Here is a 21,642-nt window from a genome sequence, read left to right as displayed (position 1 = left end):
ACTCAGCCAAAATCTAAACTGAAACCTCAAGAAAGATGCTGAGCCAGAACCACACAGGTAAGCCATGCTTTAATCTCTGAATTCTGAATTTTTATGAGGTAATAAAAGTTTATTGTTTATTTTTTATTTTGTTTTTTCTCCTTTAATCCTCACCCAAGACTTGCTTAGAAAGAGGAAGGAGGGGAAGAGAGAGAGAGAGAGAGAGAGAGAGAGAGAGAGAGAGAGAGAGAGAGAGAGAGAGAGAGAGGAAAGAGAAACATTGATGTGAGAGAGAAACAACTCTGGCATGTTCCCCAACCAGGAATTCAACTAGTAACCTTTTGGTGCACAGGATGACACTCAACCAACTTAGCATTCCAGATGGGCAAAAGTTTATTGTTTTAAGCCACTTAAAAAACAAACAAAAAAAGTGGCTCAGCATTCTTTATCCCCACTGAGTTTTAAATTAAAAAATGCATGACTTTAAAGTACAGCTAAGTGAATTTACGCTATAAGTCATATAACAAGTCCTACCAGAAAAGAGTTCAGTAAAGAAATACTTTAACAAGGGGAATTTTAAAGCTACTCTTTCCTGAGGTCAACAAAGACAAGTAAGGTAGTTTGGTCAACTGCAGATCTAAGATAGAGAATGTTAGAATTAAATCTGCAATTCCCACTGATTAATCTCACATACATTTTTATATGAGGCTAATGAGACTACAACCTAAAGATAACGGAGGGTTGTGGGGTGGGAGAAAAAAAACTAGCTAGCTCTCAACCAGAAATCAGAGTTGGTAAAATCTTGGCTTTGTGCTGTGAAATGGAATCAGAATCTACAAGACCTGTCACTCAACCATGACAATGAACTAAAACCAGTGCTTGAGAAATGCTGGGTAAGGTAATGACCAGTATGCTTTCCTGCCCTATTGAAACAGCACACTAGTTCTGCTCCCTTAAAGCAAATTGGTGATTAAGACACTCTTTGAATTATTTTACAAGGACAGTACTAAGCAGGCACCACCCCTGTCCTCAAGATGACTCCTGAACCAAGAATCTTCAGTCTATGAAACTCTAATAAGTTCTTTCAATAAGGATGAGTTGGTGCCTAGAGAAAATATGGACAAATATAGAAGTGAACAATCAATTCCATTTTTTCTCTTGCCCATCAACTCTACACCATAATTAGTAAAGTTCCAAAACCCTCTAATAAAAACTTGCTCCCCAGCACTACCACATGCCACCCTGTTCTCACTAACCCTTAAAATTTGTCCAGATTGGGGAGACAGATTTAAGTGGTGCCTCCTGTCTCCTGAGGGTCATCTCAGCAAAGAAAAACCCCCTTTCTTCTCTCCAAAGCCAATGTCATAGTTTTGCCTCTTATGTGCATCAGGTAGCTGGCCCTAGCTTGGTAACACTATCATTCTGTGAAGCAGCAGAATAAGGGAAAAAGATAGCTATCATAAACCATTTGAAAACATTCAGTATCTGAGCCTCAAAGTAGCCATTCTACAGCTATACACTGCCACAGAAATAACCACAGACCGCTTCCTTTCACTGAGTTCAAAAATGAATATGAAATAAAATGCACAGTGCCAGCACAGTATAGCATTTTGTTATAAAAATGTTTTTGAAAATACCACTGGTTAATAAAAATAGAAAAAAAATTTCTACAAATAGAAATATTGTTTTACAATTTACTAAAGCTATAAACAAACATATAAATGCACAAAAGGATTATTTTACTCTCTTATTTTAAAACAGTGCTAAGATAATAAAATATGCCAGAAACAAGTCAGTAAAAATAGCCAGAACTGTTCTAAAACTTTATCAAGGCCTGCGAGATTTTCTACAAAGGGAAAAAAGAACACTAATTTAATTGATTTTGTTATTTTTAAATGCTACCTCTTTTTTGTGGAAGAGACAATATTTCAAAGTGTTAAATGATAGTTTGAGTAACAACCTGTCTCTTTTTCTCCTGCTCTGAAGCTATTCCAAAGGAATGTCAGTGAGAAACACACTGGGCCACACCTCCCTCAAGAGATGATGGTCTTATGATTTCATTATGTTGTTGTTTATCAAAATTTCTCCTAATGAATAGTCAAACATTAAAAATATTAAGGATAAATTAAAGAGCAAACACACACCCCCTCTCAAAGACTGCATGTGATGCAGACAGAGTATTTACCTTCTTCCCTCCAGTCACAAACTGCTTGCAGCTGGATCTCACGAAGTGCGGGTGCACAGCGATGATCTACAGGGAACAAGAACCTGACGCTAGTTTAGGAGTCATGGTTAAGGCACAGAATAAAAATACTTCATACATTATAGGCAGCATAATATAAAAATTATCCTTATATATTGGTAGGAAGTAATCTATTCAGGTAATATTCTGCAACAATTGAGGATATCTGAGTTCTGCTCATGTGAAAATATTTCTTCTATGAAGCCAGGTCAAAGCTAAAAGATGAGAGTGAATTAGTTCTAGTTTCTGGCTGAGTGAAGAGTCTCCCTCCTTACAGACCACAAGGTAGGGTCAATCAAGGCAGTAAGATGTCATGAATGTTTGCAACTGAATACAATTCACGAAAGATCCCAGAGAAAGAACGCAACTAGCTCTGTCCTTCACCAGGATGCCTTCCAATGATTGAAGGCACCAAGTGGATCAGGTAGTGCAATGCAGCCTCAGAGACATTGAGCGTAGTTGCATCAAAGAGCCACAGGACCCGAGAGTTATGGAGCTAACCATTCAGGACCTTCCCTTTTACCTCCACCCTCAGTTCCTGTCCCCCTGGTTCTCACTCTCTCTCCACTCAGCCAATCTCTTCCCAACCTCTCACACAGGTTTTCTCCCCAGGCTTCTCCACCCCCATCCCTTCCCACATCACTTGCCAGTGGCTTTCTGAAGGTCTCCTGGCACCACTTGGTACAGGACTGCCTGTGGGCTCCCTTCTATGGCTGTAAGCCTACTCATACTCTGACTGTATCCTCTTACCCCCAAACCCCTGTAATCACCAATGCATTTTGGGTTGTTTTTTTTCTAACTTAACACAAAGTACATTTCCAGGAATTTTAAAAATCCACACAATTATACTTTCATAAACCTTCAAATAAATATATCTTTTGTTCTTATTAACTGATACATTTCCACCCTCCAGTGGAATAAATTCCTCTTTCGCACTGTCATTTTTAGGGCTTCTAGCATGACTCCTCTTTCTCTAACCATTCCTCCCTCCTCCCAGGTTAGCCTTTCTTCCCTTCAACACTTTCCTAATCTACCCCAGATACCAACAAAATCACTTATTCTTTGTTTTACACTTAAAACCTCTCATAAGAGTCCTTTTAGCATTCTTATAAATACATAACTAGATAGCAACTATTATTCCAGACATCCTCTATGCAACTCATTCACATTATATTATCCCTTTCTCCCCTTCATCTCTAAGGAAACAAGGCAGTCAGGGTTACTGCCCTTAACTGCTGCTTCTCCACCACCCAACTTAGCAATAGTGAGGCTCAGCTCAGCTCCTTCCTGCCAGTCTCACAGGCAGAGGCTGCAGGACTCTTTCCAAGGCTACTCTCCCTCCCTATGTAGTTGATCCCATTCCTTACTGCTGCTCCACTAAGTATTCCCTTTCGTTTTCAATCTTCCTTCTCTACTGATTTTCTACCATATACCAAAACACGATCTGCAGAAATCTTCACTCGGCACTGCCCCCCTCTCTATCCACCAGATGATCTCTCTTCTTTGTTACCAAATTTCTTGAAAGAAGAGTCTATACTAGTTGTTTCTATTTCTTTATCTTCAGATTACTTTGTAATATATGGTGATCCTCCTGCTCTTGAAACTGTCCTCACTGAGGCTGCCAGTGACTTTATAATTACCAAATAAAATGCCCTGTTTCTGTCTCCACACTGCCTTCCACACCACTGCCCTCTCCTTCCTTCTGGAAACTCTCTCCTTTGGCTTCCTGACACCTGTTTTCAATCTCCTCTGTTCCTTCTAACTGATTCTTCTTAGATCCCTTGCTGTTGTTCACTCCCCCCCCCATCCCACACTGCCTAAACCTTTTAACTTAGATTGTTCTACAATTTCATCATCAGTTTTCTTCTCTGCTCACTCTTTAACTTTTAACTAGATAATATCTTTAAAAGTGGCTTTATCTTACTCAGCTGTGGTTATCAACTTTGTGCTTCTAGGGCCAATCTCCATCCTAAGCCCCACACTCATGTTTCCAAAACCTCCATAATATTCCTAACAAATGTAGTATAGTTATCTAAACTCAAAAGCAAACCAGCAAAGTCCTTACTCAAATCACCCCTTATTGCAAGATGGCATTCCCACACCAATGCCAAAGCAAGAACCTAGATTTACCCTCATCTCCTTCATCACCCTTCATCAAATCCATCACCAAGGCCGGCTAGGTCTACTTCCCAAAGGCTTTCCAAATTCATGTCTTCTACTCCATCCTGAATACAGCACATTTCACTTTATTGCACTTCATTTTATTGAGCTTCACAGGTGTTGTGCTTTAACAAACTGAAGTCAAGACCAGCAAAAAGATTATGACTTGCTTTATTGTGATACTTGCTTTATTGCAGTGGTCTGGAACTGAATCCACAGGATCTCCAAAGTATGCCTTTACTCACTATTGCTCTTTTTACTGAGATCCTGTAATGCCCTGCCTGGAGTACTGCATAAGCCTTCTAAATTATCTCTTGTCCCCAGTCACTCTCCTCCTTAACTCACCCTGCTTTCTAAAACACCATCTAAAGCCATCTGATATTTTCTCCCCTTTAACTGTCGATCCATAAATGTTAGAATAAACAAGTGAAAAAAAGAAATGACCTCTTCCTTTAACAACTGTAATAATCATTTTAACTAATGTAACTGTTTATCTAAAACTGGTCTTCTTGTCTTGTGGCTATCAGCCTCCCAGTCTATACTGTATACAGTCACCATATTAATTTTCCTTAAGCATACCTGTTTATGTCACTTTTTTGTTCTTAAACATTCAATAATTTCTCCTTATCAGATGGAATCCAAATTCCTTAGCCTGAGTATAAAGCCAGCTCCAACCCGCCCATACAGCATTCCTGCCAAGACTGTTTCATGCACCATCTAAACTAGACCATTTGCTACTTCCTGAACACAATTTGAAATTTCTAGCCTTTCCATTTCTATTACATTGTTCTTCCACATGGAAAGCCAACTTCTCCATCTGCCCTGTCCATTTACTAAAGCCCAAACATCATTCCATCTAAAGCCATCACTAACAAGAACAGCTAAAAGTAACTTCTCTCAGCTTTGGACTCCTTAATATTGTTTATACCAACTTGAGTCTTTAATCACAGACTCTGTGTGTGTGTATCATCTCACCCACTATAAGAATATTCATGCAGATATACTGAGATCACAATCACATAGTATACATCCTGTGCTCCTTTAAAGCATCAAATAGGACCTAGAGTACACTGTGTTTAATAGATGCTTATTGACAAAATGAATGGAAAATTGGTAGCACTCAAAGTATTGTAATCCTATGGCCTTCATTGAGAAAACCCTTAGAAAAATTAAAACTTACTGAATACTTACCTTAATGGGACAGTCAAAAATCTCATGAAATTCTTCTCCAGAATATAGTCCAAATACTTGCACCTAAAAAATTAAATAGATCCTGTCATTCCACTATGACAGCAACAAAGAAGGCTGCTGAGTCAGTGAAGACATATACTTTAAAAAAAAAAAGTAAAACATTTAATAATCTAAGACCCTTGTGGTCTCTATTTATACATCCAATGAAAACAATTCTAACAGGGTGAGAGTACTCCACTATAATTAAGCTTTTATAAGCATCTCATGGATAGAGTTCCCTTTACTCACTACACATTTTTTTTAATTAAATGATGCCAATTTAAAAAAATAAAACACATATATGCCCAGCCGGCTCAGTGGCTGAGCATGGACCTATGAACCAGGAGGTCACAGTTCGATTCCAGTCAAGGCACATTCCTGGGTTGCAGCTCAATCCCTGGTAGGGGGTATGCAGGAGACAGCCCATCAATGGCCCTCTCATCATTGATGTTTCTCTCTCTCTCTCCCTTCATCTCTCTGAAATCAACAAAAAAACAACATATTTTAAATAAATAAAACAAAACATATATGAATAGGTTACTAGTATTCTTTTATTCCCATATGCTATCCCTAAAGGAAGTCTCTTCCTTCCCTTAAAGGAAAAAGGAGTTTCTTGAGTCATATATAAATCAACATGCAGATCAATATTGAAAGAAATCGAGTAACTGCACTTCACTTACAATCTGATGCTGAATATAATGAGAGTGTATAAATATATGGTTTAAGTTTCTACTTATCAGTGCCTCCCTTAAAATTGTTCCAGGCTACTTTATTCATACTTAACCTATTTTCTGAGTTGTTTGCTTAAAAATAACTGAATAATAGACATATGTTATAACTTTATAACATAGAGTTATAACACAAATTATAACTTTACAGCTTTACAAACTTTTATGATGTGAACATACCCCTGAAACTACCACCCAGACCAAGAAGGAAAACCCGAGAAGCTCCTTCTCGTCCCTTCCCAGTCACAACCTAACTGCTACTCTGAAATGGATCACCATAGTTAAGATGTGGTGGTGTCCGAATTTTACGTAAATGAAACCATTAGCTATTTCACTGGCCTCTTTCACTCAACATTTTCTTTGTGAGATTTATCAATACCACTGTACAGCAGTAGCTGATTTCTTTTACTGCTGTGTAGTATTTCAATGTATGAAATTTATGTATCATCCATCTTCCATCGATCATTCGGATTATTTCCAGACTGGGGCAATTATGATAATGCTACAATGAACACTCTTTATGAATCTTTTGGTGCACTTTTATACACATTTATATAACTAGGAATGATATTGCTGAGTCAGAGGTTATGCATCTATTCATATTTAAGAAATGGCCAAACTATTTCACAAAGTGGTTTTGATCAATTTACACTCTCACTAGCAGAGCATAAGAATTCCAGGAGCCCTTAAACACTTGGAACTATTAGGGCCACTTAGAACTATTTCCTAACACTTGGGATGTGTTTACTGTTTTTCTAATCGCTACAAAAGTGGTATTTTTCTTCTTTAAATTCTGTAAGAATTCACTAGTGAAGCCATCTGGATCCAATGGCTTCTTTGTGAAAAGTTTTTAATTACAAATTCAATTTATAAAATAGATATAAAACTATTCCAACTTTTGATTTCTTTTTGTTTTAACCTTGGTAAGTTGTGAGTGGTTCATTGTTGCAAGTTCAAACAGGGAAATTTAGTTATGTTATAATTTTGGAGATAAATCTATTCACTAAAACCTAAAATCTACAGGAGACTCCATTCATTTTGTGACTATTGTTTTTATACCCCTGTGCCAATTATGTCATTTGGGTTCCAAGAACAGCACAAGGTACAATGTAACACAGAAGGAATTTGATTTACCCTGAACTAGTCTGTTAGAATGTATTCTTAACATGACAATACATGTATGCCCACCACCACCTTGCTTCTCATTGTTTAGAGAGTATCAAATCACTATTTTTCTATAAATGTATAAGCGTAAGATGCAATAGACTTCTTATAAAATAGTGATTAAGAAACAAGAACAAAAAGCATTGCATTCAGAGTTTTACTTTACCCAAGGGAAGCTTAACCTAATTGATCCCCTCAAATCCAAGAAATTCAGGTAAAAGTAGGGGCATATCATCTGAATTTTAATGGAGTAAATCATTAAGTGGTCAACTTACTGAAGTTACCTCAGTATAAACTCATGCTGAACTAGGAAGTTTAAATTCTTCTAACATAAGCTATTTCCCTTCTGTACAACGTGACAACATGGTTATGTGTCAAATGGTGTATTTATTACTACTAACATATCTCTCAATGATTCCACATGCTTTACCTCAGTGGTTCTGAAAACTGACTGCACTGCACAGTTACTAGTGACTAGATTCTACCCTAGACAAATTAAGCTTTCTGGTGGGGTGAAACTTTATTTTTAAAGGTCCTCAATTGATAGGATGTAGCCAGCATTGAAAATCCTGCTCTACCTTACTTGACCCTGATAGCCACAATGCTAGGTATCAGAGCAAACACCATTATGCCTGTTCAACAGACAATTCTGCAGAAAAATAAATGGCTTGCCTAAGGTCATCAAAAGCAAGAAAAATATTCCAAGCCCTATTTTTCTACATAATGTCATTATGTGAGATAGCCTAAAACTTGCAAATAAGAAATATATCTTTCCTTGTAAAGTGTAAGAAAAGTAGAAGAGGAAAAAAACACTCAAAAGTCCCAAATATTTGCCAAACTGAAGTGAAGGTGAATATTAGATTTTGAATTATGCAACTCTATAACAGAGGTTGAAAAATGAAGCAGGCTATTAATTCAAAAGGATAAACTTCCTTCTACCTTTAGTAAGGTAAAGGTGATTTTAAGAACAAAAGTTAAGTGATGTCCATTGTAAGGAAAAGTATTTGTGATGTAAATAAATGATGTATAAGCCTGTTGAAAATGACTGAGGTATCAGCAAAGGATAGCATTAATACTAGGATTGTGAATCTAATACTGAAAATTAAATTATAAATTGCCAGGGATAAATGTCCCTTTAAAAATTATGAATGCAGCCCTGGCTGGTGTGGCTCAGTTGGTTGGGCATCGTCCCATGCACCGAAACAGTTGCTAGTATGATTCCCAGCCAGGGCACATGTCCAGGTTTCAGGCTGATTCCCAGTGGGGGGCATACAGGACGTGGCCAACTAATGTTTCACTCTCACATCAATGTTTGTTTTTCTCTCTCTCTCCCCCTACTCTCCTCCCTTCCTCTCTCTAAAAATTAATAAAAAATATTTTTTTTTAAATTATGAATCCAAATTGAAAATATAATGGTAGAGTGATGAGGAGGAATAAACAGAAAAGAGAACAAATCACAGAAGTTCTTAGCAAACAGGCTGACACTCATCACTACCCTTGAGAACTAGTCAGAAGCAAAAATTCTGTCATACCCAGAACAGGGGCTGGAGGAGTGTTCGCTGAAGGCAACAAAGCAGATTAGGATTCTTAGGTCAGTCTCTATTACTATGCTTAACTGAATAACATTTTCCTCAACTGTCCTTATCTTCTCCAGTATAAAAAAACAATATAACTTCACGAGGCATAGAAGGTCTGAGATGTGTGTTTTACTGCTTGAAGTAAAGAAAAGGTACCCTCATGAAACAGTAAGGAAGATTATGTATCTTTCTCCACTTTAGCATGGATTTCTAGCCAGAGAATTGGGTGACAGACCACCTGACAACGAATGACTGTGAATGAGGTGCCCAGAGTGTCAGATGACCCTCCCAATTGGTATTTCCCTTGAAACAGCCTCTCTCAAACCCCGGTTCCAAATAACAACGGGTCAAGAATTAGAACAGGGATGAACATGTAAACTGTCATTACATCGAGGGAGGTAGCCGAAGAGACCCTCACAGGGACTACTGCTGTTTTTCATCTTCTCCACCCATGTAGAGTGTCAGAGAGCAGGCAGGGACTACAAGAGAGGCTCCCACTTCACTCTGGGGCAGCTGCCTTAACTGATTACCTTTGGTCAGAGGAAATTGAGCTCATTAACAGGCCCCCTGTGTGGAGCTAAGAAGTGATTCTACAACACCCAAAATGATAACACGCAGGGTCAAGAGCAGTCATACACAAATCTCTTCGCTAACCCAGGTTTAGAAAGAGTTCCTCTTGTTCTGAAATGGATAAACAATCAACAAAAACACAGGCAAGGGCTATAAAAAGAATACTGCAGAACAAAATTCCAATGATTTTGAGGGAGAAACCTATGCTTTTAAAAATGTTTTAATAGTAACCAAAAAAGAAAGAAAAACTAGAAAACTCTGGCAATTTCAGTAAGAAGAAAAGCCCTCCATAAATCTGGAGCAGAAAGACAGAATGATGTTATTGATGGTGATGACGACAAGGATGATAAAAGCTAATAATTACTATGTGTTTCTTCTGCTCCAGGTACTTTTCCAAAAAATTTACATATATTTACTCATTTATTCCTCCTAATAATCAACGAGGTAGGTACTATTATTATATCCATTTTATAGAGATGGGAACAGATTAAGGCACAGAGGCATGAATAACTTAGTAGACATCACACAGCTAAAACACAGTGGCAGGTAAATTCCACTCTTAACCATTAGACCACATTGCCTAACACTCTAAGACATATATGAAGTTGTAATTTAAAAAAATTAAATATATATAAGGCTAATACGAAAATAGAGCTGGGAGAGACAAAGATTTCGGGAATATTAAAAATGCAAAATGAAATAACACTCTACTCCACAAAGTAAAGTTGACGCTGGAAGAATAGCAAATCAGCAAAGGGAACAAACAAGTAGAAGAACTCTCCCTGATAAAGAAATAAGAGAATAAAAACAATGAGAAAGCAAAGCACATATGGGGGGGAGGTGGCACAATATGACCAATTTTCTTACAACTTACAAATTTTAGGAAAGAGAGGAAGAGTGAATAGTGTCTATGCATTCACCCTCTTACTTTGAAAAGTTTAGGGGGAGAGGTCAGACTGCAATGGGTTAAGAAATGAATGGTTAGCAATAAAAATGGTTAACCTAGGTGGAGAGCTCACCACACACCTGACACCTTGAGACATTCCCACGCAGGACTCCACTGTGCCCACTGCCCAAGTGAGGAAGTGGAGGCACTGGGAGGGCAAACAACATGCCCAGCATGGTACAGGGAAGTGGGACTGCCTCACAGGCATGTGGAATACAGAGCTCTGCTCTTAGCCTCTGCATGACACTGCCTCCAGCCTAAGTATTACTGAGTTTCTTTGAAGAAATGAAAACAAATGGAACTGAAGCAATAATCAAAATCAGAACTGAAGTAAACTTTCCTGAAATGAAAACAATACTTCAGAATATGGATCAAAATAACTTACTGTGTTCCAGACAAAATTAAGGAAAACAGACCCAAAGAGGACATAATTTAACAAACTGCATTATAAAGGCTGTTTATTGTCATTGTTGTTGCTACTGTTATTAGTCTGAGCTCCAAGGCAGGCCAAGAAAAAAATTAAAAAGATTTTGTGAAAGAACAAAGATAGACTGGCCTCAGATATGTCTACAAAAATGAAGGTCAGACAAAAGGGAGCAACATTCCCAAAATTTTGAGAGAAAATATTTCAACTGAGAACTCTATACTACACTGATTCTAGTTTATGTATAAAGGCAATATATGTAACAGATCAGGTAATAAACCTTGTATGTACTTATCAGAAAGTTATGTAAAAATGTATACCAATAAACTGAAACCACACACACACACACACACACACACACACAATATATTTGTGAGCATATGTCAAAATTTAGAACTCAAGCACAAAGATGCCATGGAATAAAGATAGAAATGAACACCAGCTGATAAACAGAACATTTTAAACAACTGTTAGAATTATAACTTTAAAACTGAATACAAATATCAAAGGTTATCTTTGAAATAGAACATAAATATTTATCTAGGAGTCCTAATACATTAGAGAAAGAAAAATCACAACAGCCCTTTAAAGACACATTTATCTAGATACCTGGAGTTTATGCAATAATCTTTGTTTTATCATCATTAGCCACTTTACCAGTTCACTCTATACTAGCTACTCAATTTTCACAATACCGGCTAGCCAGTGGTAAAGCCTAGCTTATATAAAAATATGCACTAAAATACTTAATTTTCAATTCTACCAATACTAATAAAATATATGAGAAAAGTATTTTTTAAAATGTATCATGGGTCTACGCCAAAATATAGCAGTTATAAATTTGACTAAAATAGAAAAACAAAGATGTTTGCCAAGAAGTGTACCCTCAGAGATATCTGAGGGTCATCTCATTATTCCCTAGAAATAGTAGTTAAAATACCCACTTTGCTACATCAAATAATAATTCTTCAAAATTTAAAACTCTGAAAATTCCTAGATGAATCACCTTAATAAAAATTATTTTTTCAATTCAAAAACTGAATATTCTCTTTCAACAAATTAGTTCAATTAAATTGATAAGAGCCCAGAAGAAGAAAACAAAATGAAGATGATCTTTCTTACAAATATATAAATACAAATATGTTTCAATAGTTTGGGTAATTCTTCTCAATTTCTGCACATAACTCCTCCTCCCTCAATCTCTCTTTGACAGTCTGGTTCAGCTCAGAATTTCAGAAGGTGTTATAAAATTTGACAGTGCTTTTTGAAAAGCATGAGTGTTCCAATTACTATTTCAAAAGACTCTTTAAGAAACATTAGGCTTAGATACAGAAAATGCATTCTTATATGTCAAGAAGACTTCATTTTTCTTTTGGTAACAGATTAAATGGGTATAAATCTTTTATACTAGTATATTGTTTTTAATTTACTCATCCTAATAGCACACTGAATTTAAATCACGTAAAAAGATGTGAAATTAGATTAGAAATTCTGCTCTCTTCAGTCAGGAATAAGTAAGATTCTTTAATGATTCTTAATGCACTCTTCTTAAACTGTTATTTTAGAAAAGTATCTTAAATACAGTGTGCATTAGAATTTTATCATTGCAAACCAACATTAGAAAAGACTTCCATTGACTGAAAAACAAAAAAGACATTGTTATAAGTGGAAAATCAATCACCACAACCAGTAAATATCACAGCTCAACATCAGCAAGAAGCACTAATAATTGTTAGTTATACACTGCACAAATGATGTATGTCCTCGATCAAGGAAGTGGGTGCCAGGTTTTTAGAAAACTGTACATATATTGATTTTACATTTATTTAATGTGGCCATTGTAAGACACTTTATTCTTCTGATAAGCTATGATTGCTTATCAAAAGATTCTATAATTCAAGAGAAACATTCATAACTTGTGTGAAAATGAACACCACCGGCCCACAGAAATCATACTCACAAAATCCAATTTTGTGGATTTATGGCAGAAAGGCATTAAACTACTGTCTTGCAGGAACTGCAGATAGTCACTGAAGTATAAGTGGCAAAGCAGTAATGATTAAGGTGACATGTTCCCCTGCCACAGCTGTTAATCAGCTTAATACTAGTTACATTATTGACATTCTCATAATTACTTTTCCTAAGGCACATTTGTGAAAAATATATTTTATTTTAATTATGAGCAATAGGAAGCAAGTCCATACCCAAAAAGAATAAGCAAGTTTCTCCTAATGGAGGTATACAGTAAGCAGAGCGCTTTTCTGAGCACTTGCAGTTGGGTAACATCCCAGTCCCCAGTGCCAGAACAGTGCTTTCAAGGTGACTATATCGGATCATACCTTGCCATCCTCTGAACACACGCCCATGTGTTCTCCACTTTCATCCAAGCTAATCTGATTTATCTTCACAGGACTCTATTAAAAAAAAAACCAACATGTAAATCTTTAGGAATACATATATCAATAACCAAATGCCTTGGAGCTTTGTAAAATTAAGTGATACAAGTTGTGTATTAGTTTAGATGCATGAACCAAAAACATTTTTTTTTGCAAAGAAAAATGGTAAAATACAGCTCTGTTCCCAGACATATAACATGCTCAGAAACCTAAGATTTTCCCCAAACTATTTCACACACTTGAGGTCCCTAAAATGTTATTTTTCTTACATGTATATATCTTTTTATTTTTCTGTTCTATTTATTCCACACTCCTAAAATTCTTTCCCAACCAAACCCATTAAAAGGATAAAATAAAGCCAAAATAAAAATCATGATGTAAAGAAAAATTCATTGTTTTACTTTGGTTCACCAACCAATCTATTTGTTCTTCTCTTATAAATTACTAAATCAATTTTTATTTATACTTTATGCTTAGTACTTTTGGAAGAAATTCACAGGGTCTAGTTGATTAACTTTGTTACCTATTCTTTTGAGTAATCTCAAATTTAAAAAGCTGTGAAGATACAAATCAGGCTGTCTACTTTGGATGTATTTTTCCAAGTGTAAATACACAATTGCACTTCTAATATTTTTCATTGCTTTCCAGTTCTTTATTTAGCCAACTGTTTAATTACTGAAATATTCATGCAGGTGGATATTCTAAAAGAATTAAAAAACAGTGAATGTTGACAACATTAAAAAATGACAAGCTCTTCTTTTTCTTCTTCTTAAATAATGGCAATTCCCAACTATCTTACACAAAGCAAGACAGGAACAAATTAACCCTGAAAAGTAAGCCATCATCAATTACAATATGAGCTTGTAAAATTAATGTTTTTAAAACATCTAACCTTAAAATAGTTTGGCTTATTGATAATAAATGGAAATACACAAAATTGAATGGGAGATCCTTTCCCAATGGAAAACATCTGAGCTAGAAAGCAAAGGTAAGGACAAACCAAGACTCCCAGCCCTCAAAAGGCCATTTATTGACTGACTGATGCTGCTGAGGGAGATTCCCGTGGTACAGGCTTTAAGACAGCTGGCCACAGAATCCTTTCTCATCTTGATCCCTAAATCACCACACAAGCTATCTTCTTAAAAGTTCCTAGAATGACTCTAGCCAGTTTGGCTCAGTAGTTAGAGCATAAGCCCGCAGACTGAAGGGTCCCAGGTTCGATTCTAGCCAAGGGCACCTACTTCAGTTGCAGGCTCAATTCCCAGCCCTAGTCAGGAGGCAACTAATCGATGTGTCTCTTTCACATAGATGTCTCTGTCTCTCTCTCCCCCCTCTCCTCTCCCCTACCCCTTCCATTCTCTCTAAAAAAGCAAAACAATGGAAAGAATATCCTCTGGTGAGGATTTAAAAAAAAAAAGTTCCCAGAATGTTAGAAGAAGAAAGGACCTTGAAGAGAGACATTTGATTCATTTTATAGGAGAATAAACTGAAGCCCATGGATAAGAATCACAACAGAAAAGCAACAGAGCCAGGGCTCTGACCTTGAGAGCGGCGAAGAGGTGTCCTGCAAAGAGAACACTGTGATGGGCAGTAAGGAAACACAGAAGCAAAACATAAGCTGAATAGGGAAAGCACTGGGGCCAGCAGCGTATCTGCACTTCTGGCTGAGAAGTCCAAATACTCAGCTTCTACATTCTTTGGATAAATGCTTACCACAATAAATATCTTCTGTTAACAGTTTTCTTATTCTGATCTTTTGTTCACACCAAATGACATTTTAATACCCAATTTGCTCTTGGAAAATATAAACCCCACATACCTCTGATGCTTACAATTGACATATGGTTATACTGTACTTCAAACTACAATTTAATATGTATGTGGAGCCTGATCAATGTCAAGGTTTCCTCTCCCGCCCAGTACAGTACTATCCACATATAACTATATAGAAAGTTAAATTAGTTAAAATTAAACATAATTAAGAATTTATTTCCTCAGTTGCACTAACACTTGGCAAGTGCTCAATAGCCACATGTGACTAGAGCAACCATGTTAGAAAGCACACATCACAGGTCTTCATCACTGCAGAAAGTTCTATAAGCTAGAACTTTGCCCCAATGCTGAATGCAATCCTTCTTTACAAGGCCCTTCTTCACTACAACTTACATTAAGAAGTACACTTTCTTCTAACATACATGTCAAAATTTACATAATTTGTTCTTAAACTCATACTTTTAAAAAGCTTATGGCTGTGCTAATATTCTCTGAATCATAATGTATCATTTCCAAAGACCTGACAGAGTAGCTGATTCTCACAACCTCAGGGGAAAGCAGTAAGCACAGATAGATGGTTATCTCCACCTCACAAGAAAAATGAGGCCTCAAGAGTTATGTGAGCTGTGTAGAACCTAGTAACTACCACTCAGTGTCTAAGCCACCCAGTGGTATTCCATGCACAAATAAAGCAAACTTCATCACAACGTGTTTCTTTCTAAGTAGTATCCATTTGTATTACCACATAAGCAATATTAGGGGGGAAAATCATACCTACAAAGTATTAGAATCCTGTTTCCCTCACATCTCTGTTAGCAACAGAAGCTTGTTTTTGTTTTTTTAACTTTTTTCCCCAAAGATCAATATTCATTGCTTTATTTCCCTGACTACTAATAAATTTAAATATTTTTCTTAAAGTCTTTAGGCCAATTAATTTGCTCTTCTGCAAATTCTTTGTTCACATCTCTTACCATTGTTCTAGTACCTGCTTGTTGTTTACTTCTCAATTTCCTTTTTTATTTTTAGGATATGAGGTCTTGGTACAATTCCTCACCCAGACATTGTATATGTGGTCCGCTATATTTTTTTGCAAGATGGTTATTGCTTTATTTCTAACATTTAAGTCTTTATTACTTACAGGATTCATTTTATTTTCTTCCAAATGATATCCAATTGGGCTAGCCCCATTGGTAAATAATCCATCCTTCTCATTCTAAAGAAAACTATGTTTATTACATAATAAAGTTTTATATACATTGAAATAAACTTCTGGGTTTTCAATTGTGGTCTCTTTGTCCACTGCTACATCAACTCAACATCAATCTAATTATATAGGATGTATATAGTATGTTCTGACATTTGGTAGTGGCAAGACCCAGTCATAACTCTTCATACTTTCCTTGGCTTTTTTCAAGAATTTATATTCTTCCATGTAAATTCTAAAATGAAATGTCCCCTATATTACTAAATATAATGGTAATTATTCAGTCATAACTTATGTTTCCTAACAGAAGAATGTAACACCGCTGACAACTCTCTCCTTTTTGTTTCCAGATTACCATACTTATTTTTCTTTTAAATTTCTAGTTGGTCCTTCTCAGTCTCTTTGGGTGGATACTCCTGAACTTTTTCTTTCTCCACCCCACCCCCCCCCACTCCCTGTTCCCCCCAGGACGTCCCCTGCTGCAGAGGCCCTGCCCTCCCCCCATTTCTGACCTCTTGATCTCTATTTCTCGGTTGGGTCCTTCCACCTTTTCTCTTTTAATCAACAGTTTCTCCCTTGGTATTCTCTTTCAGGCCATGAAATGACTCCTAAATGTCTGTCTCTAGACTGGACCTCTCCCTATTTCAGATCAATACACAGAACTATTTTATATATGTACTTGGATGCCTAAAAGGCATCTCAATTAAAACATATCCAAAACCAATATCCTGATATTCCCTCATAAAAGAGCCCTTCTTGATGTTGTGAGCATCTCAGTTAAAGACTAACTCATTCTTCTTGTTACTCAGGGCAAAAAACCTTGGAGCCAATTTGACTCCTGTTTTTGTTTTACACTTTATATGTATTTGTCAGCAATTTCTATCATCTCTTCAAACAAAAATTATCCAGACTTTAACCACTTTTCCTCACTGCTATAGCTATGCCATCCTGGTTCAAGCCACCATAATTCTTTTCTGAACTATCGTAACGGTCTCCTAACTATTGGACCTACTTTGCCCTAACTCTCCCAGAAGTCCATTCTCAACAAACCAGCAGAGCAATATTGTTAATAAGTTGATCAGATGATGTCATTCCTTTGCTTAAAACCCTCTAATGGCCTCCCATCTCAATATAAAACCCAAAGTTTTTACTATAACATGACAGTCCTAAATGATCTCACTAGAGCCATCCCTCCAAGTTCTGACCTTATCTATTCTCTGCCTTGGTCTGTCTCCTCCCACCACAATGCCCTTCTGGTAGTTTCTCCTGCTTTTAGAGCCTTTGCATTTGTTTGCCAGAGTCTGGAATGCTTTTCTATCAGCTCTCCACTGGAAGTCCTCTTCTCAGTAACACCCTCTGGCCGTATGATCTAAAATACCAACATTTCACCCAAACACTTTAAAACTCCTTCACTGCTTTATCTTTTTTCTCCTTAACACTTACCACTATCTTACTTATTTTTGTATTTTACTGACATATTTTACTTATGTCTGTAAACTATTATTTACTACTTATGTATATTACTTATCATATTTACTGTCAAACTAACTAAAATATTAACTTCATGAGAGATCAAAGGATAAAAAATTCCAGTAATACACAAATTCTTCCCGAGAACAGATTAAAAAGGAAATGCTCCCTAACTCATGTTACCAGGCCAGTATAACCTTACCATAACAAAACTCAGCAAAGATGTTAAGAGAAAGAAAAAGTACAAGTAAATCTCTCATGAACAGAAACAGAAAAATACTAAAGAAAATATTAATGAAGTCAGCATATATAGAAAAGCCATGTTTATTCCAGAAATATAAGGCTGATATAGGGAAAATAATCAATATATTATAATTTTCTGCATTAATAAAATAAATGAAGAATATTGAAAGATCATCTCAATGGATACAAAAAGTGTTGATGAAATTCTAGAACTCGAGGACATGGACAAAAGTGTGGTGATTGCAGTGGGGAAGGGGTGTGTGTGGAGGTATAAGAGGGCACAGGGATAAATGGTGATGGAAAAATAAAATTAAAATAATTAAAAAAAAAAAAAGAAATTTAACACCCATTCATGGTAAAACTCTTAGCCCACTAGGAGAAATATTCTTCAATCTCACTTAATAGTGAAATGTTGATAGCTTTTCCTTTGATTTTCAATATTGATTCTTGTAATCCTTACACATAAAGCATTTCTCCATTTATTCAGGTCTTCTTTAGTGTCTCTGAAGTTTTATACTTTTCCCCTTAGAGGTATTGCACTTTGCTTTACTCTGGTAGTAGCAATGATGGTGATCATCCTTTTCTCACTTCTGATATGTATGATCCTATTTATATAACATACAAAAAGTGGACAAAGCTACAGTACAGTGGGTGAACGTAGGTGGTATAAAATGAAGAACAAAAGCTAGGCAGTTATTACTATACAGGTGAGCACAATGGGACCCTCTAAGGGAATTGTAAGCAGGAAGGTCACATGGTCTACTCTTAACAGTGATAGTTACATGATTGTTTGCTTTATAACTGTTTCACTGCACATTTTATATACTTTTTAAAGTTATATTTCATAATAAAAATTAACACTAAAAATTTTAAAATAACATAAGCTTGCCCATGAAAATGTCTGGGATCAAGAACTTCAGTGGGTGCCTGGCCAGATATGGTTCAGTGGTTGAGCATCATCAACCTAGGATCCAGGAGATGGCAGTTTGATTCCCAGTCAGGGCACATGCCTGGATTGTGGGCTCGATCCCCAACTGCGGGCATGCACGAGGCAGCCAATCAATGACGACTCTCTCATCACTGATGTTTCTATCTCTTGCTTTCAATAAAAATATATTTTAAAAAATAGAACTTCAATGGGTTATTTCTAAGATTATGTTTTTTCTCATGATTGTCAAGCTACTCAAATGCTCTAATTCTATAACGGTCATTTATATTTTCCCAGAAAACAGTGCATTTCAAATTCTTACTAATGAAAATATTTTTTATTTTACTTTTGGCTCATTTGATATTTTAATAATATCAGTACTAATAGTAAAGAGTACTAATACTACGACTACTAAATTAATATTAAATATATGATTATTATGCATCTGGCTTTATTCTAAGAGTTTTATACATACTATATCATTTAACCTTCACAGCAATTCTAAGGGAGGTACCATTAATTTCTTTTTCATGTTTCCAAACATGAAAATATATACATAGCACTATCTTACAGGTATACAAATATTTTATTCCATTTTTCTTTGATTACCTTTACCTTGTGTTTATCAGTTGTAGAGGGCCTTTTACAGAAGACTTCCATTGGAGGATTCCAAAATGGTGGAGGATTGAGTGGAAGCTATACTGACACTCTCCCGGGACCAAAATGGAATTACAACTAAAATATAGAAAAACCATCCAGCACAATCAAGTGCAACTGAAGACTAGCTGGAAAGCACCCTCATAACCAAGGATGTAAAGCGGAGACAACATAGAGACTGCTAGGAAGGGTGGAGGCACAAAAGGACTGGTGGGCTCCCACAGGCAGCAGATGAAGGTCTAGAGGGATATCTCAGCTGTGGGGGGTTCCATTGAGAACTCTGGGGTCTAACCCCAAGCTGGGCTTCCCAGCCAAGAGCACCACAACTGAGAAAGGTATCCACAAATATCTGGCTATAAAAAGCAGTGGAGTTTCTGTCTGCCATGGAGAGACAACTGGAAACACAGGCACACTCTTAAAGGGCCAAAGCACAAACTTTTGTGTGGAGCCACTCACCTTGGGCTCCAGCAGAGGGAGGACAGAGTGGACTAAAGCTGTGTGACAAGAATCCAGGGCTGCTGGCAGGGGAAATAGAGCTCAAAGGGCAGCCATCTGGATTCCTGTGCTGAATCATTTCCCCATAGCACAGAGGGCATCTTCCTCAGCCAGACATTTACCATCCATGCAGCTTATGCCTGGGGGGAGGGGGGGGGCAATTGCCCCACCCTGCTGGAAAACCTCTCACCCCACCCTGTGGAGTTTCTACAGCCTGAGGCTTATTAAAAGATTGAATAACAGCCTCTGGGCACTTTAAGTCTTAGACAGATTTGCTTCTGGATCCAGGGATTGGTAAAGCAGACCTTGGTTCACATCTTGGTCCTGTCCAAACACACCCAGCCCCAGCAGAGAGAATCACAAGCTATGTAGTGCACAGATCTTCAAACAAGGTACTCACAGCCAGTCACAAAGCAGCATCTGACATTGGTCTGCAACAGAGACCATCCAAAAGACTGGGAGTCCTAGCAGATCTACCTAATACATAGAAACAAACCCAAACCCAGGCAAAATGGGGAGACAAAAAAGCCCTAAATGAAAGAACAAAAGAATTCTCCAGAAGAAGAGCTAAATGAAATGGAGATAAGCAATCTATCAGATACAGAGTTCATAATACTGATCATAAGGATGCTGAACAGCATGAGAAAAGAAATGGAAACTATGAAGGGAATTAAGAATGACACAGTAGAAATAAAAAAAATATTAGAAGGAATAAGCAGCAGATTAGGGTAAACTGAGGATCAGATCAGCAAATTAGAAGACAGAGTAGGAAAAAACACTCAATCAAAGAACCAAAAAGAAAAAAAACAACAGGAGGACAATTTAAGGGAGCAGAGGGACAACATGAAACATAACAATATTCACATCATAGGAGTGCCAGAAGATCTAGAAAGTAAATAAGGGGTAGAGAACCTGCTTGAAGAAATAATGGCAGAAAGCTTCCCTAACCTGGTCAAGGAAGAAGTCACACAGGTTCAGGACACACAGAGATCCCAAGCAAGAAGAACCCAAAGAGGCCCACACCCCAAATACATAATTAAAATGCCAAAAATTCAAGACAAAGAATCTTAAAGGCAACAAGAGAAAAGCAATCATTGACCTACAAAGGAGCTCCCACAGGCTGTCAGAAAGGAATGGCATGAAGTATTCAAGGTAATGCAAAATAAGGATCTGAAACCAAGACAACTCTATCCAGCAAGGCTATCATTCAAAATAGATGGTGAAATAAAGAGCTTCCCTGACAAAAAAGGGCTAAATGAGTTTATCACCACCAAACCAGCATTGCAGGAAATGTTAAAGGAACTGCTATAATTAGAAGTAGAAATTATATACATACATATATACACACACACACACACATACAGAGGTGTAAAGAATTAAAATGACAATAAATAAGTACCTATCAATAATAACCTAAAATATAAATGGATTAAATGCTCTAATCAAAGGACACAGG

At 36.8% G+C, this 21,642-nt stretch overlaps 1 protein-coding gene across 4 annotated transcripts in view; it reads right to left on the bottom strand.

Moving 5' to 3' along the window:
* VPS41 (VPS41 subunit of HOPS complex) overlaps window positions 1-21,642 on the bottom strand; it is a 184,681-nt gene that overhangs the window by 111,785 nt on the left and 51,254 nt on the right. For 2 of the 4 annotated variants that reach the window (XM_087821080.1, XM_016199147.2), the window contains exons 5-7: window positions 13,360-13,434; window positions 5,573-5,635; window positions 2,165-2,230 (exon numbers count right to left, since the gene is read on the bottom strand). In XM_087821080.1, the coding sequence (XP_087677206.1) occupies window positions 2,165-2,230; window positions 5,573-5,635; window positions 13,360-13,434 (204 nt within the window). The remainder of the gene's footprint in view (window positions 1-2,164; window positions 2,231-5,572; window positions 5,636-13,359; window positions 13,435-21,642) is intronic. The other 2 variants (XM_087821082.1, XM_087821083.1) reach the window with 1 other exon arrangement.

Source organism: Miniopterus natalensis, chromosome 10 (assembly GCF_054644295.1).
Source record: "Miniopterus natalensis isolate mMinNat1 chromosome 10, mMinNat1.hap1, whole genome shotgun sequence".
NCBI classification, from domain to species: domain Eukaryota; kingdom Metazoa; phylum Chordata; class Mammalia; order Chiroptera; family Miniopteridae; genus Miniopterus; species Miniopterus natalensis.
The sequence above is the reverse complement of the archived record's forward strand: the minus strand, read 5'-3'. Positions and strand labels throughout refer to the sequence as shown.